Raw genomic sequence first — 26613 nt, forward strand, 5'->3', positions numbered from 1 at the left:
ATATGATAACAAAAAGGAGACCGAGAGCAGCGCTAGATAAAATCACCACTGAATAGAGATTTGGTCAGTTGACCCTTTATAGGGCATTCGATGAAATGCTAGCCATTGAATAATAATAATAATAATAATAATAAAAGAGTTATTGAGTGTTATTGTGGGTTATAACAAGACTTTTAAACTTTTATGACTTAAAAAGAAGGTAAATGAAGTTACCATATGGGTAGTTGGGTATAAATTGGCAGTAAAAATGCTGAGAAAACATGAGGGCCCACTAAATATGTTAAATCCTATGCTGTTTTGTTTATATTTTTTAACGAACTGCACTGTAAGAAATGTCCTATGGTGTGACCTAGCAAAAAATAAATAAATAAATAAAAATAATAAACTTTGTAAGATAGAAATAGCACAAGAATTATTCTTTATTAGGTACACCTTACTAGTACCAAGTTTGCCCCTTTTTTGCCTGCACAACTGTTCCACCACATCCTAGATGAGCTTTATTGGATAGAGTCTGGTGACTGTGGAGGCCATTTGAGTACAGTGAACTCCATGTTTAAGAAACCGGTCTGAGATTATTGGCACTTTATGACATAGCACATTATCCTGCTGGAAGTAGCCAACACGAGATGGGTACACTGTGATCATAAAGGATGGACATGGTCAGCAACAATACTCAGGTAGGCTGTGGCATTGGAACTAATGAGCCCAAAGTGTGCCAAGAAAATATCCCCCATACCTTTGCACCACCACCATCAGCCTGAACTTTTGATAAAAGGTAGTATGGATCCTTGCATTCATGTTGTTGATTCTGACCCAAATTCTGACCCTACTATCCAAATATTTCAGCAGAAATCGAGATTCATCAGATCAGGCAACGTTTTTCCAATCTTCTATTGTCCAATGTTGGTGAGCCTGTGTGAATTGTAGCCTCAGTTTCCTGTTCTTAGCTGACAGGAGTGGCACCTGGTGTGGTCTTCTGCTGCTGTAGCCCATCTGCCTCAGGGTTTGATGTGTTGTGTGTTCAGAGATGCTTTTCTCCTCACCTCTGTTGTAACGTGTGCTTGTTTGAGTTTCTGTCAGCTCGTAACAGTCAGGCCATTCCCCTCTGACCTCCGGCATCAACAAGGCATTTGTGCCCACATAAGAGCCACTCACTAGACATTTTAATCTTTTCTGACCATTCTCTGTAAACCCTAGAGATGATTGTGCATGAAAATCCCAGTAGATCAGCAGTTTCTGACATACTCAGACCAGCCTGTCTGGCACCAACACAGGTACTTTAATAAATGTATTTGCGTAAATTCACAATGTCTTAATATATAAACAAATAGCAGCCACTATATTATGGTGGATTGATTGGTGCCACTGGTGTAGCTGATTCACAGCTGATGTAACCATTAATATAGAAACGTAACCATTTACTAAAAAAAATTTACACTGAAAAAAAATACTGTGTTACATAAAGCAATTAAGTTACCTTATAATTTTTTTATGGATTGAACATGTGTTAAGTTTTATTCCCTTAAAAACTCAGGAATGGTGTTGTTTCAACTCATTTTAAATACGTAATTTGAACAAACAACACATGTCATGTTTTGAGTGCATGACAATAGTAATCCTATAGATTTTTGTCATGTGACAGTGAAAATGCAACCACGTCAACAACCCATATAGTTTTTCACCTGATAAATGATTGAAAGCTGCTCATACAAACACATCAAACATTTGATTCAAGTTGTGAAAATGCACGCTGAAAACTGTTGAGCATCACATAAATCGTTGCAAGGCATAAAGGGCGAGAAAACATTTCAATTACCACAGTAAAACCCTTCACAGCACCTACCATCACATAAAATGATTCCGCTGAGGATTTAGTTTTTCATGCATATTCTTTTCCTGCTCTGAAATGTTCCACACACTTCCAAAAAAAGGCCTTTTTCTGTTTCATAACATTCAGGCTTTATCAGAGTTGGCTGAGATTTTCTTTTCCCTTGTGGGAAATTCAAGCAAAGCAGCTAAAGGAGTTCAGGCCACAACTTTGAAAAGTGCAACAACCCTCTGCAGAATAACCACATCAAGAGAATCAAAAGCTCTCAAACGCATGCTTCTGGAGTTTTAATTTTACATCCTCAACCGGGTCCAGCTTGGTTTTCCAACGTGTCGCCGCATGACTCTTTTCATTCCAGCGGGGTTTCCAGCTGCGGTGCGATGCATAAAACTTCAAAACAGGCCATGAGACGTCACTCTCAACCCAACGCAATTGACTTAAGATGGCAGATTTTGCAAACGTGTGCAAAAACAAACGACATATTACCCTAGGATCGACTGACAAATCAAACCTACTGCCTACAAAATGCTTTTCCTTCCAGCATTTCAGACTCATAAAGTCAACAAACGGCCTCCTCATTCCGCCCTGTGAGTGACTTCTTGGACACCTCACAGCCGTTTTATTTGTCGTGCACAAAAACTCAGACGCTGTGAGTGGGCAAAACCTTGAAAGCAGCCTTTCGGAATCAAATCAATGATGTTATGAGGTGCGTTTAATTGCTTATAAATCCATTATTTAGTGCTATACGAGGCAACCCGGGAATATTGCAGCCATTACAAGCCTGAAATGAGTGAAGCCTTGGCCAAAAGAAGATGAGATATGTGTTTACTCGCTGTGGCGGAGCAGATTGCTGGTGTGTAATGATGAACAGAGGCTCTCGAGCGAGAAAGAAAAAAGACGTCGGGGCTGGAAGGAGCCTCATATACTCGACTCGTCGTCTGTCTATAGCGGATCTGACAGCAGGTCAACGCCGATGCCAAAAACAACCCTGCAGAGATGGCGTCTTCCATTTCAATCCGGCTAATACGCTTCCATTTAATGATTATAATTAGTTAATTGCCTATAAAGACTTGGCCTGAAAATTGCCCTTAACAACCGTGTCACGCTGAAATATCGTACTAGCGACAAATGAAACGGGCACTCTAGCAAGGCCTTTTATTTCCTCGATTCAGAACTGCAGTGTTGAGGGCAAGTGAATTCGATAAAAGGATAAAATTGGGATAGACTGAATAATGAAAATCTGGAAGGGTTGACGGCCGTCAGAGAGACTTTGGAAATCAACAGCTCATTTAACGCAGGCATAGTGGTTGAGTACAACAAAGCCTTTGTGGATGAGTTCCATTTTAGGGAACAACTGGCTTTGTAAGCCTTGCTGAAGCATATTAACAGGTAGATGTGTACACAATGTCTGTGGTGGCTAGTAATAAGTAGTAATGCAGAGACTTCTGCAGACTTTTAGCCCATCATTGAGTCTATTTATTTACTTGTGTAAAGGTGTGTACATTTATTCAGTTTTTAAAATTAATTTCAGTAATAATGTAATAATTTCAGTAATAATTAATCAGTAAAAATGTTTACAATACAGTTTGTAAAGTAAGATTTTCTGTCTTTAGTAGATATATTATTTGAGAGACTTGCTTTATTTACCAATTAAGTGGATCTAATTGGGTTGTTGCTATAGATCACATATGTTTACTGATAATTATTTATATTATTTATTAAATTTCCCATTTATTGTATATTATTAACGTTTACCCCTGTCCCAACCCTAAACCCAACCGTCACATTGATTTAAAAACAGTAGTTGTACTATAGAGAATTAGAGTATTAGTAGTTGTAATGTAGAGTATTATTTATGCTATCTATCAAACTATCCAACAAATTAAATTTTTGAACGCCTACTACCAACCCCACCCCACCCCAACCCTAAAGACAACCGTCACAGTACTGTAAAAATATTAATTATTGTTATACAGTGTCATACAAAATGCTGCTATATTGATGTGCATATTGCACTTCAAGTCGAATATCCAATCTAGACTTTACCATCTAATTGGATTTGCATTGTAAACATTAAATAAAAGTTAAAAACGTATTATTTTTTATAATTTCATATATTAAGTTTTTAGGTATGATACTCCCAAAATTATTTCACATAAATCTGCACATTTTTTTTTACAAAATTCTAAGCAGAAATAGCAAAAAGGTTTGTAGATTCTGTTTGACCCTAGTAATGAGTTCCATATTATTTGGTGCTTTAATACAAGAACACTATTAATGATAAAACTATTTTTCATAACGCTGGACAACATTTTAATCATTGATGTAGCTGGATTGATGCATGTTGGAATTAACGTAATTCATACAATTTGAGAAATCATCGAAATGATGTATTTTAATGGTTGGTTAGGTGGTAAACGGTCATGTGGTAAATGTCAAAGCTTTCAGAACATTTCCAGTTAAATTAACTTGTATTTTGAGTTAATAAATAAGAGTTCAATGGAAATGTAAGTAAAAACTAAAATAAAAATGCAATAGATATTTTTAAAAATGTAGTCAATTATATTTAAAGTGTCAATTAAACAATTGGTAAAACAGTCTGAATTTGAATTTGTGGATCATTTTTAATGATTTGTTTATTTCAACATCTTAGAAGGACATCATTTCAGGGTTTCTGCAGGTTGCAAAAAGTCAAATTTAAGACTTTTTAAGATCTTTAAAGACAATAAAGAATGAAATTTCAGACTTATTTAGGGCTAAACGCTAAGGATTTTTAAAAATGGCCTAACAGAAAAAAATATAGTTGGTGAACGGATGTGTGTTGGACTAATGGGTAGAATTACATAAACAATTGCCTGCTTAAAATGATTTAAGACCTAAAAAACAACATATCAGTGAATTTAAGACTTTAAAGGGTCACGAAACACCAAAACACATTTTTTGAGCTGTTGACAGACGTATATGTGTCCCACACTGCTAAAAACACTATTAGGTCACCTATATTTCACTAAAAAGTGTAAATTGGTTGTTCTTGCGTTATTTCAAGCAAATTTGTACTTCCGGTGTGAACCAAATCTTTGAAGCTGCGTCACGGTCATGACATAATAGCGTTTATTCCAGCGTGCAGACGGGGCGTCTGTGCCAGAGTAGGCCTTATTACGTTTCAGAGTGTGCTGCATTAATGCATGAGTAAGGCTTGGTTCAAACCAATCAGCGCGCTCTATTGTGCAACTTCATTAATATTCATTACTGTCACATTGTTTAGACGGAGACACCACGTTGTATTGGCAAAACAAACGTGAAGTGTTGCTTTTATTGTTTGCTGCAGTTAAGTTTTGTTTTAATTTTCTCTCTGTGAGAGCTCAGAGTCACACGTGCATTACAGTGTACGCGATGCTCTACAACAATAACTTACGTGTCTAAGGAGGATTATTGTTTACCTGAGAGCTGTTCTCATCTGCAAAAGCTGAGATCCGGATTCGCTTGTAGTCTCCTCCTAATAAAGACGCGGCTCTCGTTGCTGGTGATCGTCCTGTCTCTACAGATTTGGTAAGTGAGCGACCAGTGCTCTTTGTTTATTCAGTTTGTTCGTATCGAACTAATTATTGCACCGAGTGTAAACATGTTAGCACCACAACCAAACTTTAATCTCGTGTAGGATTTTCACCGCATTTTGTGACCGGAATAACACACGCGGCTTTCTGACACTACCTGCTGTGTGCATCTAAGTTTCCAGGAAATGCTGAGGGTTTTTTTTCTCTCATTCGCCATGCGGTATCAAACATTGCATGAAAAAAACACGCTTAGAGCAGATCCTCGAATCAAATATCTCGTTTGTCACGAGGGGCATGAATTAATTCCCTGAATAAAAGAGCCAAACTGCAGTTAAAGTCCACCATTTAATAATTTGGCAAATAATTGGATTACAGATGTCCATGTAAACACAGTCACTTTCTCCCCTGTGTGTGTGTGTGTGTGTTTTGACTCTGAAACTCAGCGCGTGGTCAAATAGACACTCCCACACCATGCCTCTTTGGTTTCTCCGACACTCCCCCCTAAACAGAGCTGGACACGCCCACTTTTCTGTCTTTTTCCAAAGTAGAGGTGTGAAAACACCCTGCTGAAACGAGGGGGTTTCATGGCCCTTTAGGTATAATTTTGTTTTAAAAGCTCAAAACATTTTAAGACCCCTCGTATACCCTGAATCTATGCTTATTTGTTTGACATGGTTGTTTTAATTTGACCAAAAAAATTCTGTAAAAACAGTAAAATAGTGAAATTATTATTATTATTTTAATATTTATATATATTTTATTTATTCCTGTGATTGCAAAGCTGGAATTTCTTTAGTGCTGTTACATGAACATTGATCATTGCATATGATCCATGATCACTGCTGATATAATTATATGCTTCATATTCCTGCCTAAAAGATCCAAACAACTTTGTAGCGAGGATTGTTAAAATTCCTATGTGAGAGCAACAACAGCAAAAAAAAAAACAACAACAACAAAAAAAGCAGGGATTATTAAGTGTAGTTCAAAGCTGCCCTTTTTAAAAAACGCATATCACAATTATCCTGATTGCTGCAATTACTGAACATTAAGCATCAATTTACAAACGAGAACCTTTTTTTAATATAATGCTAATCAAAAAATGACAAGTAAATTTAGTACCCTGATTAGATTGTTCACGGATAACTGACCTTAAGAGACCGAGCGATAGATGAAAACCCAGATGATCAATAAAATACAAGCCAGATGGACATTTTGAATTTATTTTTTGGCAGCAAACAGTTCCTCTGAGCCCTTTTTCCAGGAAAACGCCACTTGAATTGGACACAACATAATCTGAACATGGGAAAGCGTTAAGCTCTCCGTGTCAAGAGAGTTTGGAAGGGAGTGTAAATATGGTTTTGGATGGGACCGACCTGCTCTAGGGATCTCCAACCAGTCCATTTGACTCTCTCGCAGGACTAAATGAGACTCCCCACACTGCCTCTTTGGGCTGAACCGCCACCAGATTAAAGGCTCAGTTAAAATGGACCATGATTCCCACAGTTCGCTCTCTCTCTCTCTGGAGAGCAGCACTCATACAGTCCCTTCCACAGAACATGAGGTCTAATTATCATGCAGAGTGCATTCTGGGATGCAGTACATGCGTAGACGCTCCAAAGGCCAGAGCTCGCAGGTGCAGGAAATGAAAAACAGACGGAGCAGGAGGCGAACATGACGAGACGTCGCTCACGGAAAGTAAGGCAACCGTATTCTCGTTGGATAATTCATAACTTTATTGACGGTTTTACAAAGTAGCTGCAAAATTAAGCTCGTACAAACTTGGAAATGAAAAACCGAAGGCCACATATTCAAAAAAAAAAAGACTACGAATTCATATCTGAAAGAGCTCGGAGAGGGAGGAAAGGAGATGGGTGCGAAAAATAAACAGCATTATCCTTCACGGAAGGATATAACCGTGTCCCTCTGCAAGACACAATATTACAAAGGAAAGAGCTCAGTCATCAGAACACAATTTAAATTTGTTTTTTTGTTGCATCCGAGGATTTATACCTTTAACTCTTCTTTTTAGTTGCTGCACACAGCAGGACCAATGTTCCACCATCTGCTTTTGGCTTCATTTCTTTCTACACCTGCTTGGTTTCCACCTGTACCTCCAAAATATAGGAGATCTCTGTGCCTAATACTATTCTGGAGGCAAAATAAAAACATCTAACCAATGCAGAGGTCCAATACAGGTATACGTAAAGGGATTAAAGCATCCAGCATTGTGCGGCTCGGCAGGAGAACAGCAGTCCAGAGGTTTGTCAGAAGGTTGTGTCTGTCATGTGAGATGTTGGAGACTGATCCTGCCAGGTTGTTGTCTAACTTTCTCAGGAGGGGTTTGGCTGGAGGCCTTTGGATGCTGCAAGCATCGCTCTTACCTTCGCCATGAGGTCCTACAAGAAATGGAGGAAAGAATAAAATAAATTAGCATTCCTTGAGATGCAGAGATTTTGCCAGCGAATCTAATCATAGTACAAACACGGCAGAAAAACAAAAACATATTTTCATATGCTTGCAGACAATAGTGTGATTTGAAATTCAGATCGGCTTCTGGCTTTGGTTTGAATGAGAATTCTATGTGCTAAATATGGATACGGATGTCTAATGACGTCCTATAGAGAAGGCCACAGGCAAACTGGGTTCCTGTTTTTTCGAAGGGCTCTCATCATTCAGTGTGGCTCAGTTTTCCTTACTCAAGGCCATTTGCATGGTAAAAGTCCACAGAGACAAGTGACACCCGAGAACTCACAGCTTGGCACTTGAATAAACATTTACTTAATGAATATGCACATTAACTGGAGTCACTGATTTCAGAGAAATGGAATTTGCATCATGGAAACTCCAAATTAAAAACATTACTTAAAGATATATTGTGGGTTTAAAATGCAAGATCCATGATGATTGAGTGACTATGACTATTTGAAAAATAGAGGTGAATGGGGCTAATTTTATAGAATAAAATGCAGAAATGTGAGGTTTACAAGTCAACCTAAACTGTAAAGTTGTTTCAGTCCTTTAAAGTTTACAAATCACTTTTCTGGAAATTGTACTTAGTAACAATTACACATTTTAGCTAATATATTACTTTAGGATTTCATTTAGATTACATTTTCACCCGACTAGTTTAGAAATCAAGGTAGAACTAAACTGATTCAAAAAGCATACAAATGACAAATTACTTCCTGAAAATAGTAATTGGTAACAATGAAATATTTTAGGTCATTTATTGTTTACTTTTTGATTGCATTTAGATTACGTTTTCACTCAACTATTTTTAAAATTAAATTTAAATTAAACTGCTGTGACCCACAGATTTAAAAAGCAAACAGTTTACAAATTACTTCCTGAAAATTGTAGTTAGAATAAATTAAACATTTTATGTAATGTACTGTTGACATTTGGATTACATTAAGATTACGTTTTTACCCAACTAGTTTCAAGACTTCACACTTAGATATTGCTTGATAATAATAGCAGGTTTGACATGCTGTCCCGGGAGATAACCCTGAGCTCGGAGATAATTGAGCCCAGGGCTCCCTCCTGGTCAATGAGCATGTGAGGGGGTACGAGATCAGGTAGTTCTCGAAGGAGGAAAAGGGGAGATGGGGTGGATGGAGGGATTCTTCAAAAAATGAAGATGAGGGTGTAATGCCTGTCAGGTTATTTATAGTGAGTTTGGAATGATCTGATTGGCTAACTAATGATTACAGATGAGAGACCAGCTGCGATCAATCATATCAGGTGCTCCTCTCGAAATTAGTTTGAGAAACTTCACTTAAAAATGAATTTGGATTGGTGTGTGACACTGATTTAAAAAGCATAGCGAAAGAAACAAGGGTTTTCCAAACTGGGGAAAACAAAGAAAGTCTTACAAGTCAATAAAAAAGTAACTGATTCAAAAATATTTAAAATAAAATTCCAAAACACTAAACGTATTAATCATTTATCTGTTTACCTGCATGTCAGTGTGAACATTAACAGATATCAGAAAACTATGAATATGCAAATATGTTGTGAAATTATTCATACATTAACTTTCTCAGGGGCACTTAATGTAAATATTTTATGTCTGACGAGGTATGACTAACAAACAAACAAACAAGCAAGCAAGCAAACAAACAAACAAACAAAAAACATTTGTAAATTTCTACATTACATAAACATTAATAAACAAAAAAAAAAAGGCAATCGCTTAAAGTCTTCCACATATTAAATATTTTGACCAAACTTTGAAGATAGATAAAACATCTGGGTAACTTAGGTTTAGTTTTAGTTTTATACATTTAATACTGCCTTATTATCTGCCTATTAACTATTTATAATAACTTATAACGTGTGCTCCTATTTTACATCCCTTATCCTAACCAATACCTACACCCAACTACTACCAAACTAACTATTATTAGCAGTGGTTTATTGAGTTAAAAGTGATAGTAAATAGTTTGTTAATAGCACACATTGTAATTTAAAATAAATTGTGACCAACACTTTTTCTTGATATTCATATTTAAATGCAAAATGAACTCCATCACTTTATATTGTTGTACACTGAGCTCACTTGTATTGAACCTGGAATATTTCCATAATATTTCTCTTATATGAGTCACTTAATAGGATACATGTAGAGACATTTTTTTCTGTTCTTTGACAATGATGACTTTCTCGGCCACAGCATACATTCACTTCAAGGTTCTATACTGCTTTCAATGAAAGCAGCTCAGGTTGCCATAACATATCAAATCAGTAAAATAATCTTTCGAAACTTGTGGCTGAATCGCACGGTTGTCATAGGAGCAAGGTTTGCTCATTGACGCCTGCAAAGTTAAAGCCACTGCCATCTTCCACCCCCTCGGCCAGTCTAAGGAAAGTTATTAACCCTGATTTTCCAATAAAACCCCAGCAGAATTAATCATTAAACAAACAAGTGGGCAAGAAAAGCGTAAACAAAACAGGCAAGGACCAACATGTCTATGGAGAGAAAGGTCTTTCGTTGTCCTACAAGGTGTAAAATCATTTTAACGTCACTCTGGGACAGTGAAACCCAAAAAATTACAAGTACTCATTTAATTAGTAGTTCACCCCCGCAAAAATAGAAACTTGTTGTTGATTTACACTGCTGGACAGTGGATTAGAGGTAATAATTTTGGAAATGTTAGTTTCTTGCACAGACTAATCATTTGCTCATATACACTACACTACCTGACAAGAATCTTGTGGCCTATCCAAGTTTTAGGAAAAAACAAATAATAATTGACTTCTTGTTGATCATTTAGTATCAGAAGTGGCTTATATGAAAGGCAAATACCTCTAGATTATGCTTTTTTTACCAAAATAAAATATGATCATGCTTTGATTTTTAATTATTTAATTAGGACAGTAAGGTCTGACTTTGCTTAGACAAAAGTCTAGTCACTTAACAGAAATAATGTACAGTATAGAATATAAAGTCATGCTGCAGTGAAAAAAGAATTAATATTGTGTTTGACTCCCATGAGTTTGGACCACTGCATCCATAAATCTCTGCAATGACTCAAATATTCATTATCAATCATGTTATCTGGAATGGCAAAGAAAGCATTCTGGCAAAATTCCCAGAGTTCATCAAGATTCTTTGAATTTATCTTCAATGCCTCCTTCTCCATCTTACCCCAGACATGCTCAATAATTTTCATGTCTAGTGACTGGCCAATCCTCGAGTACCCTGACCTTCTTTGCTTTCAGGTGGAAGCTAAAGTAAGAGAAGGAGCACTGTCCTACTGAAGAATTAGCATTTTCCTGTGGTTTGTAATGTAATGGGCAGCACAAATGTCTTGACACCTCAGGCTGTTGCCATTCACTCTGCAGATCTCTTGCATGCTCCTATACCGAATGTAACCCCAAACCATGATTTTCCCTTCAGCAAACTTGACTAATTTCGTTGAGAATCTTGGGTCCATGCGATTTTCATAGAACTTCTGAAGTATTTGTCGTGATTAAGATGCAGTTCAACAGAGGATTGATCAGAAAAAAAGTTATTATTTGTTGCTCTTACAACTGGGATCAATGACAAACTTTTGTCAGGGAGAGTATACACATACAGACAAAGTTCTAAAATGTTAGCATCCATTTACATATTTGTAGAATCAGCTAAAAACAATAACATTCCACTAGATAAATAAATTCACCTACATCATAGATGAGTAAATTAAAAAAATTGTTTTATTATTCTAGGGGGACTAGGCCTAAATGAGAGCCTGACTTGTAATTAAACAAAATATAAACAATAACATTGCAAATCAAGGATGTTATTTTCCCATTAATTTTGAATGCAGAACTTTCATTTGACGTCATATTAAAATTAAAATGTAATTTTAACTACTGTAGAAAAGGTCTGTCAGGATATATGTTGGCTTGAAAAAAAGTTTTAGATGTTTTGAAAAAAGAAATGTTAAAAAGCCTTGAAGTTCTGAAGGTGTACAGGCCTTTCCAACAAAGAGAATAACAGAGCAACAGAATAAAATAAGAGATTTCTGGTTGCCCTTTGAAAAAATAGAATAATCTTGAGATCCATCTATACAGACAGAATTGTTTTTCTTGTCATTCCAGATAAAATTGCTAATTAACTTCCCATATTGTGTTACTATTACAATCCAAATGACAACTCACGACCATAAGAGACCAATTCTTTAGTTCTGAATTTAACCTAATGCTAGTACAGACAAGAACTTAAGCAATTAATTTTCTTCTTACGGTTTTGGTTTATTATAATTCAAAATGCAAAAATGATAAAGTGAATTTGGCACTACTGGAATGCATGTACAAAAATGAAGAACTAGAGAGAATACAACTCTGATCACAGTGTGTTGATCCATGTACATTAGAGTGACGAGACTAAGCTGGGATAAAGGGCTCTCTGGGCTTCTAGCTGACCAGAGCAGATTACTGCAGTATCTTCTGCATGATTAGAGCTCATTATGAGACCACAGCTGGCTGAAGTGTGAGGATATCTGAGAATATAGCCGCTAAACTCTGCTCTGGCTAAAGGAAACATACGCATTTTGCTTTCTGACGTCAAATGACCAAACAAGACCTTGTTGTAATTGGGACTAAGAACTGCTTTCTGCAGTTGGCTGGTTTCTTAGAAGCCATTTGGGTTCAGATCTCAAACCAATTTGACAGAAATCACACAATTGTACCTACATTTTCAAGGTTCAGAGGAATTGCACCACTTTGAGTTCAAGAAGGTGGCACTTCAATCACAAGCCCTGGCCATTTAAAAGCAATTTTAAACCTCACACTCAATATCTCTCCAAACTCCCTCCAAAAGATTACATTAAGCTTTTTTTAAAGATCTAACACAAGTCTCTGGTGTTCCTAGAATTTGTCTGGGAAGTTTCAGTTCAAAATACATCATGAATCTTTTATTACACCAGGCTGTAAATGCTCCTTTTTGGGTGAAAGCAAAAACATGCTGTTTTCATGGTTCTGTTGAAATGTAAATTAGCTACTGGTCTCCAGCCCCCTTCATGAAGTGGGCTGTGCTTTTTAGGGTTAGGTTATGTCAACCAATAAGGCGTCATATAATGTCTGGATGTGATGGACGGTGACATTGGGGCTTCAGGGTGCAGTGAAAGTAAATACTTCCAAATTCAAACAAAAAGTGCTTAGGGGTAGCTTAAATAATGTGGCAGTGCTCTGAGTAAGGGATTCATCAGAATAAACGGCAAAAAAAAAAAAAAATCACTCAAAGGCACATGAAAAATGTAGAAAAATATTAAGTGAAGTTTTTTAACTAATTTCGAAAGGAACACGTGATATAATTGACTGCAGCTGGCCGCCTATCTACACTCATTAGTTAGCCAATCAGATCTATCCTAACTTACTAACTAAATAGCCTAGCTAGATATTAGTCCCTTATCTTTGTTTTCCGAAGAAACCCCCCATCCACCCCCTTTCTCCTCCTTTCCTCCTTTAAAAAGGGGAGCTCTCGAGAACCACATGATCTCGTACTCCCCTCACATGCTCTATGGACCTTTACGGTTTCCCCCACAGTCCAAAGACATGCGGTAAAGGTGAATTGGGTAGGCTGTAGTGTGTGAATGCATGTGTGGATGTTTCCCAGAGATGGGTTGCGGCTGGAAGGGCATCCGCTGCATAAAAACTTGCTGGATAAGTTGGCGGTTCATTCCGCTGTGGCAACCCCCACAATAATAATAATAATTGAACATAAAACACTTGTTGTTGCCACAGTGGTTTTAACTAATTATTTAAAACGAAACCTAAGCTAGGCTTGTGTCTTGTTTTATGACATAACAAATGAAAAAATTAACAAAAGTGATTTGAGCAAAGATTTTAGCTAATTCAAATGTGATTTTGTTGATTTAATTTGGTGACATCCTGAAACCACAATGCACCCTGCACTCGACTGGACAAAATGCTTCCACTATGGGAGAAGCGCCTTAATCATAATTGTTGCTACTATGCTGTAGATAAAATGTATTTGCTTTACATAGCAAGTAAATAGATAAAACTATAAAGCAGATACATTTATACTCTTGTAACCTGCACACAACTTAGAGTATCTTACCGCCTTGTATTAATCTACTAAATCAAGTCCTGCACCCCATTCAGTTGCATCAAGTCACGCAAGACCCATGGGACTCTCAGGGAGCACAAGTCTCTATTTCAAAAGCAGTCCCACACTGTCTTTGCAAGCAGATGGTTGCTGCATCAGGGAATGAAATATGCCAATTCAACACTGTGACGTCTGTCACTCATCAGCAATGCCATTGTCTATAGGTACAACCCTATTGCCTTTACAGTTCGTAGCTTGGTTACTCCAGCAATAACAAATTAAACATCAAGATCATTTTTATAGTCTTTTTAGTTTAAACTCCTATGACATTATTTTCCAAAGGTCATGCTTTGAAAACATCACGTGGTTGTCAGTACCTGGATAGAAGACTAACATGGGAAAGCTAGGTTGCTGCCGGAAGTAGGGTTAAAGAGATCAGCAGGGGGTGCTCAATCTGTGTTCTGTTTGGGTCCTAACGCCCCAGTATATTGATGGGGACACCATACTGCTCAGTGAGCGCCATCTATCAGATGAGACGTTGACTCTCTGTGATCATAAAAAATCCCAGGGTGTACTTCGAAAAAGAGTAGGGGTTTACCCCAGCATCCTGGTCAAATTTTCCCACTGGCCTCTATTCATCATGAACTCCTAACCATCCCCATATCATAATAGACTTCATCACTCGTTCTCCTCTCCACCAATTAGCTGTTGTGTGTACGGTCTGGTGCCAGATGGATGCTGCAGACGTGGTGTAATGTAATGTAATGTGTATTTATATAGGGCATTTATTGTGTATGGCTATACAACCAAAGCGCTTCACAATCATGAGGGGGGGTCTCTCCACACCACCACCAGTGTGCAGCATCCACTTGGATGATCCGACGGCTGCCACAGGACAACGGCGCCAGTGCGCTCACCACACACCAGCTATTAGTGGAGAGGAGAGACAGTGATAGAGCCAATTCGGTGGAAGAGGATGATTGGGAGGCCATGATCGTAAGGGCCGATAGAGGGACTTTGGCCAGGACACCGGGGTAACACCCCTGCTTTTTCAAGAGAAGTGCCATGGGATTTTTAATGACCACAGAGAGTCAGGACCTCGGTTTAACGTCTCATCCGAAAGACTGCGCCCACTGACAGTGTAGTGTCCCCTTCACTTTTACTGGGGCATTAGGACTCACGCAGACCACAGGTTGAGCCCCCTGCTGGCCTCACTAACACCACTTCCAACAGCAACCTAGTGTTCCCAAGTGGTCTCCAATCCAGGTACTGACCAGGCTCAGCCCTGCTTATCTTCAGTGAGTAACCGGTCTTGGGCTGCAGGGTGGCATGGCTGTGGCAAGGAGTGATAAGGAGTTTCACCCAAAAAATGAATAAAGCGCTAAATAAATGTAAGGAATTATTATTATTATTATTATTTATATTTTTATTATTATATTATTATTATTATTATTATGTCAACTATTACAAAATATTATGTCTAAAACACACAAGCTCCCTCAATTAGAAAACCTATGACTATGAAGATAAAACCTTGGAAGGAAATTATGTATACACATGGTATACTGTGCCATGTATGTATGCTCCCAAAAGACAACTCAAGACTACAATAGAGGCATTTAAAAAGATTCAAAAACAGTATTTGCTGTTTTTAGAGTGGACGTTCATGCTCAAACAGCAATATTACTCTCTACAGCAATGGGAAAGTGTAAAAAGCATTACAACCCTTCAACATTCTGACTCAATCATTTAGTGCAAGATGTCTTTCCCCCGAGACGAAGTGGGAAACTTTGCAAATGCAACATTTTTTGGTTTCTTATCTCACACACAACAACGGCAATGTACTCATAACCAAACTATCAATCACTTGCCACCCTTAACATGTCACCCGTTCTAAAGAGTGGTAAATAAGAAAGGAGGACCAACATTTTAAGGATAAGGAGAATGGAGCACTAGAAAAGAAAAAGAGACTATTGTGTTCCTCAGGGACAACCATAAACCAGCCTCCCTTGTTGTTCGGCTGACAGGCAGATAGAGGGTTCGTAAAATCCCAGCGGAGCACTGCTAAGATCGAGAACACGCTTTTCCCTGCCTTTAATGTTACAGCTTTTCATTTGCAGGCTGTAAAAAAAAAAAAAAAAACCCAGGCAGTCTCCACCGGTGTGCCTCATGAGAGCACTTCTTCCTCTATCAATAGTCAGGATGTGCATGTCAGAGCTGGAACATTCTTCTCTGGAGGATCCGATCAGAGTTGCGTGAGGTAGGGCTGCGGGCAAAGGATCAAAATGAGCTGAGCTGAAACCTGCTTGCCTACCGCAGAATTTACTGGTGGTCCATGCGGCCAGGAGCTTTCTATGTCTTGGCTAGTGGGGGGGAAATGGGGACAGACGGACTTCCACATGCAAACCGAAAAGTAAGCATGCACAGGCCTGCAGAAGTTCCTGCCGGTAGTTATTTGTCAAGGTGAACTGCACTTCTATTGATTCAAGCTGCAGTTGCTGGTTTTAATAAGAGCCAACTCGTTTTTGCAAGACGTTGCCCCCTGGAAGTCCTGCCCCAGTTCTGAAGTGTCAGAATTGATTTCATGCAGCGAGAGTCAAAGGAAGTGAATTAGGTTTCCAAAAGTTCTGAATTCATGTCAAGGCCGTGGTTTTTTCAAAATAGTGTGAGATAAAAAAAAAAACACCATTCTTTTCCTACAGAATCACATGGCTTCGAGCGAAATGCAGTACTACACTGAGAATTTCTCACATCTTTTTCTCTTCGACCCAACTGTGTTTTCTAATTGCATATGGTAGCTACCTTTCATCAGCTCTGTGTAACAATAAACAAAGGGAAGGAAAGAGAGTACACTCTGCATTTCATCCTCGCCGCACAAGGCCAGGGATCATAACAGAGCTGCAGAGACTGACAGCTGCACTGAATCAGCATGCGATAGCGACAAGCTTTCTTTCTCCCATAACACACACACACACACACACACCTACATGCCCACCTCGGCGACAGGGTCATGCAACCAAATTACTGCATTTCTCAGTTTCAGCACGTAAGGCTCAGCAAACACAGACCACTGAGGCCGTCTGGCTCTAAATTACATATATTAAAGCCTTACTAAGCGTCTAAGGGTCTCATCAGCTCTGCTACACAGTTTTGGTCTGTTTTCCCTTTAGGCGCTGAATTAAACAGAGGTAGTGAAAGTTTTGTGTTATTAGCTTAATACAGTGTTTTCAAGGCGTTTCCACTGTTTTGATATATCTCATGCTTCTTAGTTTGAGGTGTATTACATATGATTGATCGAGTAACATTACAAATATTTATAACTGTCAATATGGGGAGACTCACGGCTACAAACCACAACTGTCTAGAAGTTTTGCCTTAACATAAATGGCTCTTATTTTCTGATCAAAATCATGAGCATTTTAGAGAACTCACCTTAAAATAAATCTGAAATTCCCTGACTGTTTTAACCTATATGTTATAATAATAGTATATTAGAAATGTTATTAGCTTCAATATCATTTTGTATGCCTATAATAGCGATTATTAGAACAACAATTGATAATTTCCCTTAGTACTTACTGTTTACATGGCTGTAAAGCGCTCCTTCTATTTTTGAGTGTAATAGTAGTTGTATTTTAAATTTAGTTTTTCTGCAGTGTTGGGCAAGCTACTTGAAAATTATAGTGAGCTAAGCTACTAGCTGCTCTACTTAAAATGTAGCTTAACTACACTAAAAGCTACCCTTTAGGAAATGTAGTAAGCTAAGCTAAAAACTACTTTTTAAAAGTAGCTTTGGTACATTTAAGCTATCTTTTTATTGCAATAAAAAATACATTTAAGCTACTTTTGCTATTTTTATTTAGAAATCAAATCCAAGTCAAATCAATAAAACTGTCAATGAAACAAATGAGGCATATTTGTTCATTTCAGTCACTTACTGCACAAATATGCGGTACCGAACAGAAACAAACTAGTATATAACAGGTGTTAAACATTTAAAAAATACTATAGCAATTTATAGTAAATAAATATTTTTTTTTGGAATAAGCATTATATTGTTTATGCATTTACAACTCATCATTAATGAATTACTCAACATAACGTAGTATCATTAGTAATTATCATGAATTAATAGTAATAACCATAGTATACTTTAGTCTATATATATATATATATATATATATATATATATATATATATATATATATATATATAGTTGATAAACATGATATATAGAATGGCATATATATATATATATATATATATATATATATATATATATATATATATATATATATATATATATATAACTCCTCTTATTTCCATCAAGCAAATTTCTTGTGTTATCCTAATTGGTTTTCGATGTCACCGACCAGAGTGAGAGGTGGCAATAATGCACCAAAAAGTTTGTTGTTGACCACCATAAAACAGGTAGAAAAAGAAATCATCATTCTTGCCATCATAGGGATTTACTTTCACTGACTAGACACTGGCCTCACAGCTCCGTGAATATCGGTGCCACGATAAGTAAACGTAGCTTGTGTAGACGCAACTGCACTGTTTGACTACTTGACAGTAGCTTTGCTACTGAAAAGCTAAATTTGATTTATGAAGTAGCGATGCTACGGCCACGCTACTGCGAGATATAGTAAAAGTTGTATCGACGTTACTGCCCAACACTGCTTTTCTGGAGTATTTTTTTTTTAAACGCATCTTTAAAGTGGTCATTTTAAAGCCAAAGCTCATAAAATATATATTATCCTGCCATGATAGGTCTTATTTAACAGGTACAGTCTGATGATTGCCAGTTGATGAGTGTAAAAGTGTGAAGTGAAAATAGCCTAGCCATAACAATAGGCACCAAAACAGCAAGATATAAACAATCCAGTTTATGATAAATGGAAACTATAATTTAAAGCAACAGGCAAAAGTCCCAGGTATTCCAGATATCCGGGATGAACAAAAATAAAAATAAACAATTCCCTGACTTTCAATGTCTGGAATAGACATTTTAAAATTCCATGATAATCCAGAAACTCATTGAAACCCTGGCATTTGCTAATAAAATCCTCATTTGATGTTATCTCGCTGTAAATATTGATCTATGAAATCGTGATTCCATTTTTAATTAATTAAAAAACACATTTTATTAAATTAAAAACCCTAGTTTACAAAAGCTATATTGAAGTAAACATTTCGTAATGACATACCTGAGTGATTTTGCTTTGTACTGAAGAGACAATAGTGGAGGCCACTTGCTTTTCTTTCTCCTGAGAGCCATCCCTGTTTAACAAACAACAAGACAGACAGTGAGACAGCGACAGACAAACAGAGGTCTGCCAATTGGCAAGGGCTGTGAAGAACACCGTAATACAGTATTCATGACGAGTGGTGAGGACGTAACCACCACAGACATCTCAGGCTAAAACTGAGCGACCAGAAGAAGGTCATGAAATATTCACCCAACGCCGGAAGAGACACAACAACTGCACAAATAACACAAAGTCTGGAGCGAGACTCGTAGTGGAAGCTTAAAAAAGCAGAACGAAAAATAAAAAAATAAAAAAACAACTGAATGCCACGGGAGTTTAAAGCTACTTTTTGATGAAACTTGAGAAGTGAAAAAGTCAGTGCCATAACTGGGGTTTTCGCACAGAAATCTATCTGTATACAATTCATATATGTTATGCTGTCAAAGATGTTTTAACTAGATGTCATCATGGTTGAGCATCTGAAGGCTTCTTGCTTCATTTGACAGGTAATTAGTCAAGTTGTCAAATCAAACATAAAACCATTATTACTCTAAAATCGAAAAAGCTACAGCGCAGGGCGTCTCGGTGTCTCGCACACAAAGCTCTTGGCAAAGCTCAAATTAATATTGCAACAAAGTGGGTGAAAAATATGCTGGAAATCTATGATTCTGACTGAAGCAGGCTGAGCTTCAGATGGTGGGCGGCTCTCATGAGGTTCCCGCTGATTGATTGTTTAGTAGTAGGACTACAGTGATATGCCCTTTACCTGGATCTCCCCAAGCTGTAGGTGGGGCTGGTGGCAGGGGAGGGGCTTCCAGAGACTCTGCTCACGGCTCTGCCTCTGCTCGGAGACGCTGAGGGTGAACAGGAGGAACCCTTAAAATGAGATGACTTGGAACTCTTTCGCTTCTTTTTTTCATGAGGTGATCTAAAAATGAAAGAAAAGTAGGATGAGTAAATTAAAAACAAACATAGCTACAAAGTTGCTGCTAGCGTGAATAAGACAGTGTGGATCATTGGAGCTTAAATGGCTCTAGTAAAAAAAAAAAAAGAAACAAAGAAAAAAACAATCTTTTGTTTCTTCCTTAACTTTTTCCTTTGTTTTGCATAAAAATCGTCCATGCTTATCAGAACTACAGGTGATGAAACTTTAGCATTATCGTGCACTTCTTCGTGAATGCTTTAATTAGGGATTCTCCGATTGAGATTTTTGCAGCCGATACAGAGTACCAATTCCTTGTCATGGGGATCAGCCGTTACCAAGAACCATTTCTGATGCTTTGAGCTTTATAATGCATAAAGCACATTTTCACTCTAAGTATGATACGGTACTTAAGTTGAGATCTTGTCTTACCTATGAGAATAAATGAAAGATGATGCATTTAACTCCTTAAACATGCCTCTTATAAACATTTAGTGAGGATATGTAATGATCAGAAGCAGCTAATAGAAAATATTAGAAAAAGAGAAAAAGAATTGCTATAAAAATCCCTAACAAAGCAATTTGGAAATATGTCTCATGTCTCAATGAAGTTTGAAATTTTTTTTTTGTGATATATTATCTGCTTGTAAACATGTAAACAAACACTTGTGATATGGTACAATAAATCGGCCAGATTAGCGATCACAGATAGAGTCATAAAATGTGATCATCGGCCGATACCGATCTCATCCCTAGTTTAAATGTCCGGTCTTTCTGGATTTTTACTTCACCTTTTTCTCTCTTGTGCACGGATTTTAAAAACAAGTTCAAAACATGAATCTAGAGTGTCATACTGTAGCTTTCAAATGATGCCTTGTTTTTGATAGATGGTTGAATAATTTTAATAAACAAAGGTAGTAAATTCTTCAGACACATCCAGACGGCCCGTGGGTTAACAGGTAATAAACCAGATTATACAAAAAACATACAGAGGACAACAATATTGATAAAAGCTCATATAAGAGTACATTTTAATCACTGATAAATATTCTAAAATTCTTTTAGGAGACACTAATATATTAAAAATAAACATTTAATAAAAATGTTTTATCGTCAAAATAATGTTTCAAATTGTCACACATTAGTTTCTTGTCCTCTTTCAATAAATATGAGAGTGTAAGTCACTTTGAGTAAGTCATTGAAATGATCCACAAGAATGGAAGAAAGTCACACTTGTTTAGAATAACAAATAAATAATGCAAAGTACATAGTAGTCACTATTCTTGAACTATTCCATACGTTCTTTCTGTCTAAAAAAAAGTCTTATTTCTGGCAGCTCTAGGGACAGTGTATTGAAGTGCAAGTCGGTGACAAGCAGTGACACTGTGGCACAAGTGTGGAGTCTTAAAACATCCACACGTCCCTTCAGCAAGACCCCGAAATCCACCACTGCATCAGCAAGGGACTGAAATCGGCCAGTCACACAAACACAAGACACACCGTGAGTTCTCTCATGAGAAAAAGCACACAGGGACCTTTATCTCCGAGGCTGTCCTTGATGAATATTTCATTTAAATATACTGGGCAGGTCCTTTAGTGGAAAAAAAAATATATAGTTTTAAAGGAGCACCCATATTCAGCTAATGGGCATAGTGACCTCTAATTACCTGTGCTAACTGTAGCAAAATGACAAGACATGTTGGGAGAGTGGATCAAAGTACTCCTAGGAGACACAATGAGGTTAAAAATGTGCTACTGCGGACGTGCTTACAATTCTAAAAGAGACATAGTAACACAAATGACTGAATCAATACATGAAAATGGATCCAAGTTCACAGAATGACGGTGCGTGTCCTCCAAAGGGTTTTCTCCCAAGCTGAGTGTTTTTTTCTCTTCCTTTTGTTGTAAATTGTATGTGAAGTTTCGAGCACTCACTGTTTTTTAAATGCACAGACAGTTGAAGAAGTGATTACAGATGAATATTTTTAGGAAAGGACTGGTGTTTTTAGCTGTGCAAAAAATGCTTCAGTAGACACGAACCCTTAAACCTCTCACCTACTGTATCTAACTGCAAGTTTAAGATCACATGCTACTTTACTGGATAGGGAGGCATTTTGAAGTTCGACAGTATTTCTCTGCATTCATTTTACACAGATGAGCTGATAACATTACGAGCACTTAGCTATAGTCAGAGTTTGAGCAGGTGAAATTCTGTAGGACGGTGCTGGGAAAAGGGGAGAGATAAAACAAGATGCAACATTGATGAAATTAGCTCCATATTTTACATTTCTGAACAGAAAGGTGACAGTTTAATCTTCTATTGGTCTCATGTAGTACCACAGTGTGAATTCGCAGGTCCAGCTTCACCAAGCTTAAAATTTTGGAATGCAGTGAAATGTGAAACTTGCTGCACAAGCTAGCATTTCTCATCTGGCATATTTGCATGATTATCAATGGAAGTCAATGGCATGAAAAGTGCAATGCAACTGTGACTTAGAGCTTAGATCGGGCGCCAAAAAAATGAAACCCGACCCTACCTGAGCCCAAGCACCTTTTGTCTGAGCCCGACCCACTCCGACACGTTAACTGTAATTCTGATCCTGAGCCCGTTTTAAACCCGAGTATTTTAAAATTTGTGTCCATTATAACAGATGTTCTCAACTACAATTCAGAGTTGTTGAAACTCGGAAATTAGTTTAGATTTATCTTAATGAATAATGTAACAAAGACGAAGCTTGTAAACTGCATTGTTTGTTTATTCAGAATGGATCGTAAAGGAGGACATTGAAGGCTTTTTTCTGCCATGGCAAGCCTGCTTCTTGACATGTCTGTTCATCTTGAAAGTCCCTGTTTTTACATGCTTTCACACTGCTAGTTGAGCAGCGGTTGTTTTTTTTTCCGCTGTCCATGTTAACAAATAAATGTTTGCAAGAGCTACAGCATTGTTATGCATGACACGCGTTGACAATTGTGCAACTTTGTAGAACTACACAGGTTGCTAAATCCGACTTTGCTAAAATATTTGTATCATTTTTTACATTATGCCATAAGCTTCCAACCAATTGTTTAACTGAATGATAAAAAATAAATAAATAAATAAAAACACAAATGCTTCATCACAGCCCGACTTGGCCCGAAGATAATGGCAGGAAATATTGGCTCGACCCAGCCCATGGTGTGGGCTTAGGCTCAGGCAGAGAATCTAAACTCTACTGTAACTTAATACATTGTTGGTCCTTCAAAACAGTAGCTATGTTTCCATCCAAAAATGCAAATTAACTTTATGCGCAAAACTGGATTAACACAGAAAAGATGTGTGAATAAAGCAGCGTTTTCATCCAACCAGTCAAAGAACAAAATAGCCACTTCCTGATTAACTGGCGCCAAATATCACAAGTAAAAACGTAATTTGTTGCGGTAGGAGAATATTTTCTCCATTTAGTAAATGACTTGCACCTCAAAAGGCAATCCTTACACGCATTTAACGTGTGGTGGTGTTTTAAGGCGTGGGACGCGGTGCACAGATGCTCTTGATTCTGGAGGTCATTAATAACATAATACCACTAATAGTGAAACCATTAGTAATAATACTCATAGTGGTATTAAGGTATTTAGAATGACCAAAACAACACTTCAGATGCTTTACAGTGTGCTCAGTCTGCTGGATTATCCATTCGCACATATTTTTATCATCACATGATCTCTTATAACAGAATCACATGACTTTTTTAAATGCGCAAACTGGAAATTGTTCAGTAAAAGTGTTTCTAATGCAGTTTATCTTTTCTTATCAAATAAAAAGTTTATCCTACTCAGATATGCGCATATGTTTTTTATGTTCATTTTTAAAATTTATGCACATCTTGGCGTTTTTATCCACTTATTTTTATGCACATATCCAAAATGTGCATAAAAATAGGTGGATGGAAATGTAGCTATTGACAACTTGCAAAGGTTCTACAAGACTCCTAAAGGTGTGCTGTGGTATCTGCCGTGTACAGCAAGTTCTGTTCTCTTTCAAGTTCTGTAGGCTGTAAGGTGGAGGATTTTATTGGTCCAGCACATCCAACAGATGCTCAACTGAATTGCAATCTGGGAAATTAGTGAGATGGTGCAACACCGTTAACTAATTGTGCTCTTCCGATTCATTGTGGCAGGGTGTTTTATCTTGTAGCTCCAACTTGCCTCAACACACCAGCAAGGAAGTTTCTAGAAAGCCTAGTAAATACTTGATTAGCTAGTCCTGGGGTGTCTGATTGGGGTTGGAGCTAAAATCTGCAGGACACCAGACCTCCAGGACCAAAATTAAATACCCCTGGTCTAAAACATCAAACAGATGCTCAGCTAGTTTGGAATTTGAGAAATTAGGAGGATAGCGCAACATGTTAATCTCTTTTTATTGCATTCTTCAATCCATTGCGGTATTACTCTGCTCAAAGAGTCCACGGTTTTAAACATTTTAGGTAGCAGACGAGTCGTTATCAGACATTCTGATTGGTCTGCTGTTGCGTAGCTCCATATGCCGCAGGGTGGGATCCACTGTGTATTGCGAGACATTTCTCTTGTAACCACCATTAAAATTCCTACCACTGCTGACCAGGAGCTACCCACACACCTAGCCATTTCAGAAACACTCTGTGTTATGGCCTTGCAATAACAATTTGGCACTTGTCAAAGACACTCTAAAATTTATTCCTGTCCATTTCTCCTGCATCCAACACACTGATTACAAAAACTGATTGTTTGCTGACCATCTAATCAATCCAGGCCTTAATATCTGGCCTTGTTATGAGATGAATGACAACAAACTTATTATCAGGAATTTTATCTCACATATTATAAATACAAATATACAGTTTAAGTCAGAATTATTAGGCCCCCTTTAATTTTTATTTTATTTTATTATTATTTTTTTTAATAGAGCAAGGAAATTTTCACAGTGTGTCTGATAATATTTTTTTCTTCTGGAGAAAGTCTTATTTGTTTTATTTCGGCTAGAATAAAAGCAGTTTTAAAATGTTTAAAAACCATTTTAGGGACAAAATTATTAGCCCCTTTAAGCTGTTAACCCCGATAATCTACAGAACAAACCATCATTATACAATAACTTGCCTAATTATCCTATCCTGCCTAGTTAACCTAATTAACCCAGTTAGGCCTTTAAATGTCACTTTAAGCTGTATAGAAGTGTCTTGAAAAATATCTAGTCAAATATTATTTATTGTCATCATGGCAAAGATAAAATAAATCAGTTATTAGAAATGAGTTATTAAAACTATTATGTTAAGAAATGTGTTGAAAAAATCTCTCTGTTAAACAGAAATTGGGGAATAATAATTCTAACTTCAACTGTACATGATTATGGTCCTCATCATTTTCTTCCTGACTAACGAATCAGGCTGGAACTAAAAAAATTAGGTTGTACAGTTAAAATGTAAATGTAGTTGAATGGTTTATGTGTTTGTGTTTTCTAGAAATGTATGTTCCTATGAGAATTAAAAAAAAAAAAAAAAAAAAAAAAAAACTTTAGATCCGGAACTCGACCACTATATTTCTAAGACAACAGCTGCTGTGGGTTTAAGGCAGGCTCTCAGACATTCAATCTTGCATGCAAGTCTGGTTCTACATCTGAGATGCTTCTATCATCACAAACAAAACTTTGCTAAAGCCCTGAAAGTGATCTAACCATCTATGTCTGGCTCTGAATTTTTTTTTTCAACTTCAGCTAGAAAGGGTCAAGGGTGTAATGAAAGATGCTGAGCTTTTTCTTTCCTTTGAAGGAGTTGTGTAAAAAGCTTGTCCTCACTTTTAGCATCCTCCAGAATATGGAGAAATGTCTCGGCTAAGCTGTGTGAGTATTGCAGAGAGTGGGCTGCCCAGATAAAGAGCAGTGACATAAAAGCTGGGTGAGATCTGAGAAGTCACCATGACCATGTCTTTCGGTGGCGCTTTAACACCTTATAGGTGTCTGCAAGAAAATAATGGTACGGCAGAGGAAACGGGAGAGGGAAGGGTGATGATAGCAGTGTCATGGAGTGGTGTCTTCAAAAGAAGGATTACCGTGAATTAAAAGATCATGCTTGGTGCAGACTCTGGGGAAACACCAGGAAAGCACTTTTTTGCCTACTGTGAAAGGCGACATGCATGCTGACAATCAGCCAAACCGCTCTCTGAGAGGATATATGGCAGGAGGGTTTAAAATGAGGCCTTATCACAGCTGCTGTTAATACAAACACATGTTCTTCCTGCTGTCATTACATTTGGAATTCTCAGCAGCGTGCCAAAGAAAATAGACTACATGAGTTTGATTTTGCTGAATTTCTTTGATTGCAAATACAGCAAAACAGGAATATTGGCAAAGGATGGATTTATTTCTGTGATCCAAAGCTAAATAGAAAAATTGAATTGCTCTTAAGGAGACAGTTCACCTAAAAATAAATCATATTTTTTTCTCTCTCGTGTGGTTCTAAAATGCTACGAGTTGTTTTCTTCTGTTC

The 26613-nt window shown here is 37.4% G+C and overlaps 2 protein-coding genes across 3 annotated transcripts in view; one reads left to right on the forward strand and one right to left on the reverse strand.

Annotated features, from left to right (window-relative positions):
• The window catches only part of LOC147838808 (uncharacterized), a 483811-nt gene that overhangs the window by 230206 nt on the left and 226992 nt on the right, over positions 1–26613 (forward strand). The gene's annotated exons all lie outside the window — the stretch shown is intronic.
• Positions 7095–26613, reverse strand: part of sfswap (splicing factor SWAP) — a 156295-nt gene continuing 136776 nt past the window's right edge. The window contains 3 exon segments of one of the 2 annotated variants that reach the window (NM_201168.2): positions 7095–7781; positions 19153–19225; positions 19961–20122. In NM_201168.2, coding sequence (NP_957462.2) covers positions 7716–7781; positions 19153–19225; positions 19961–20122 — 301 coding nt within the window. In that variant the 3' untranslated portion in view covers positions 7095–7715. 2 annotated transcript variants of the gene reach the window in all.

The sequence above is a fragment of the Danio rerio genome, chromosome 21 (genome assembly GCF_052040795.2).
Source record: "Danio rerio strain M-AB ecotype USA chromosome 21, GRCz13ab, whole genome shotgun sequence".
NCBI classification, from domain to species: Eukaryota; Metazoa; Chordata; class Actinopteri; order Cypriniformes; family Danionidae; genus Danio; species Danio rerio.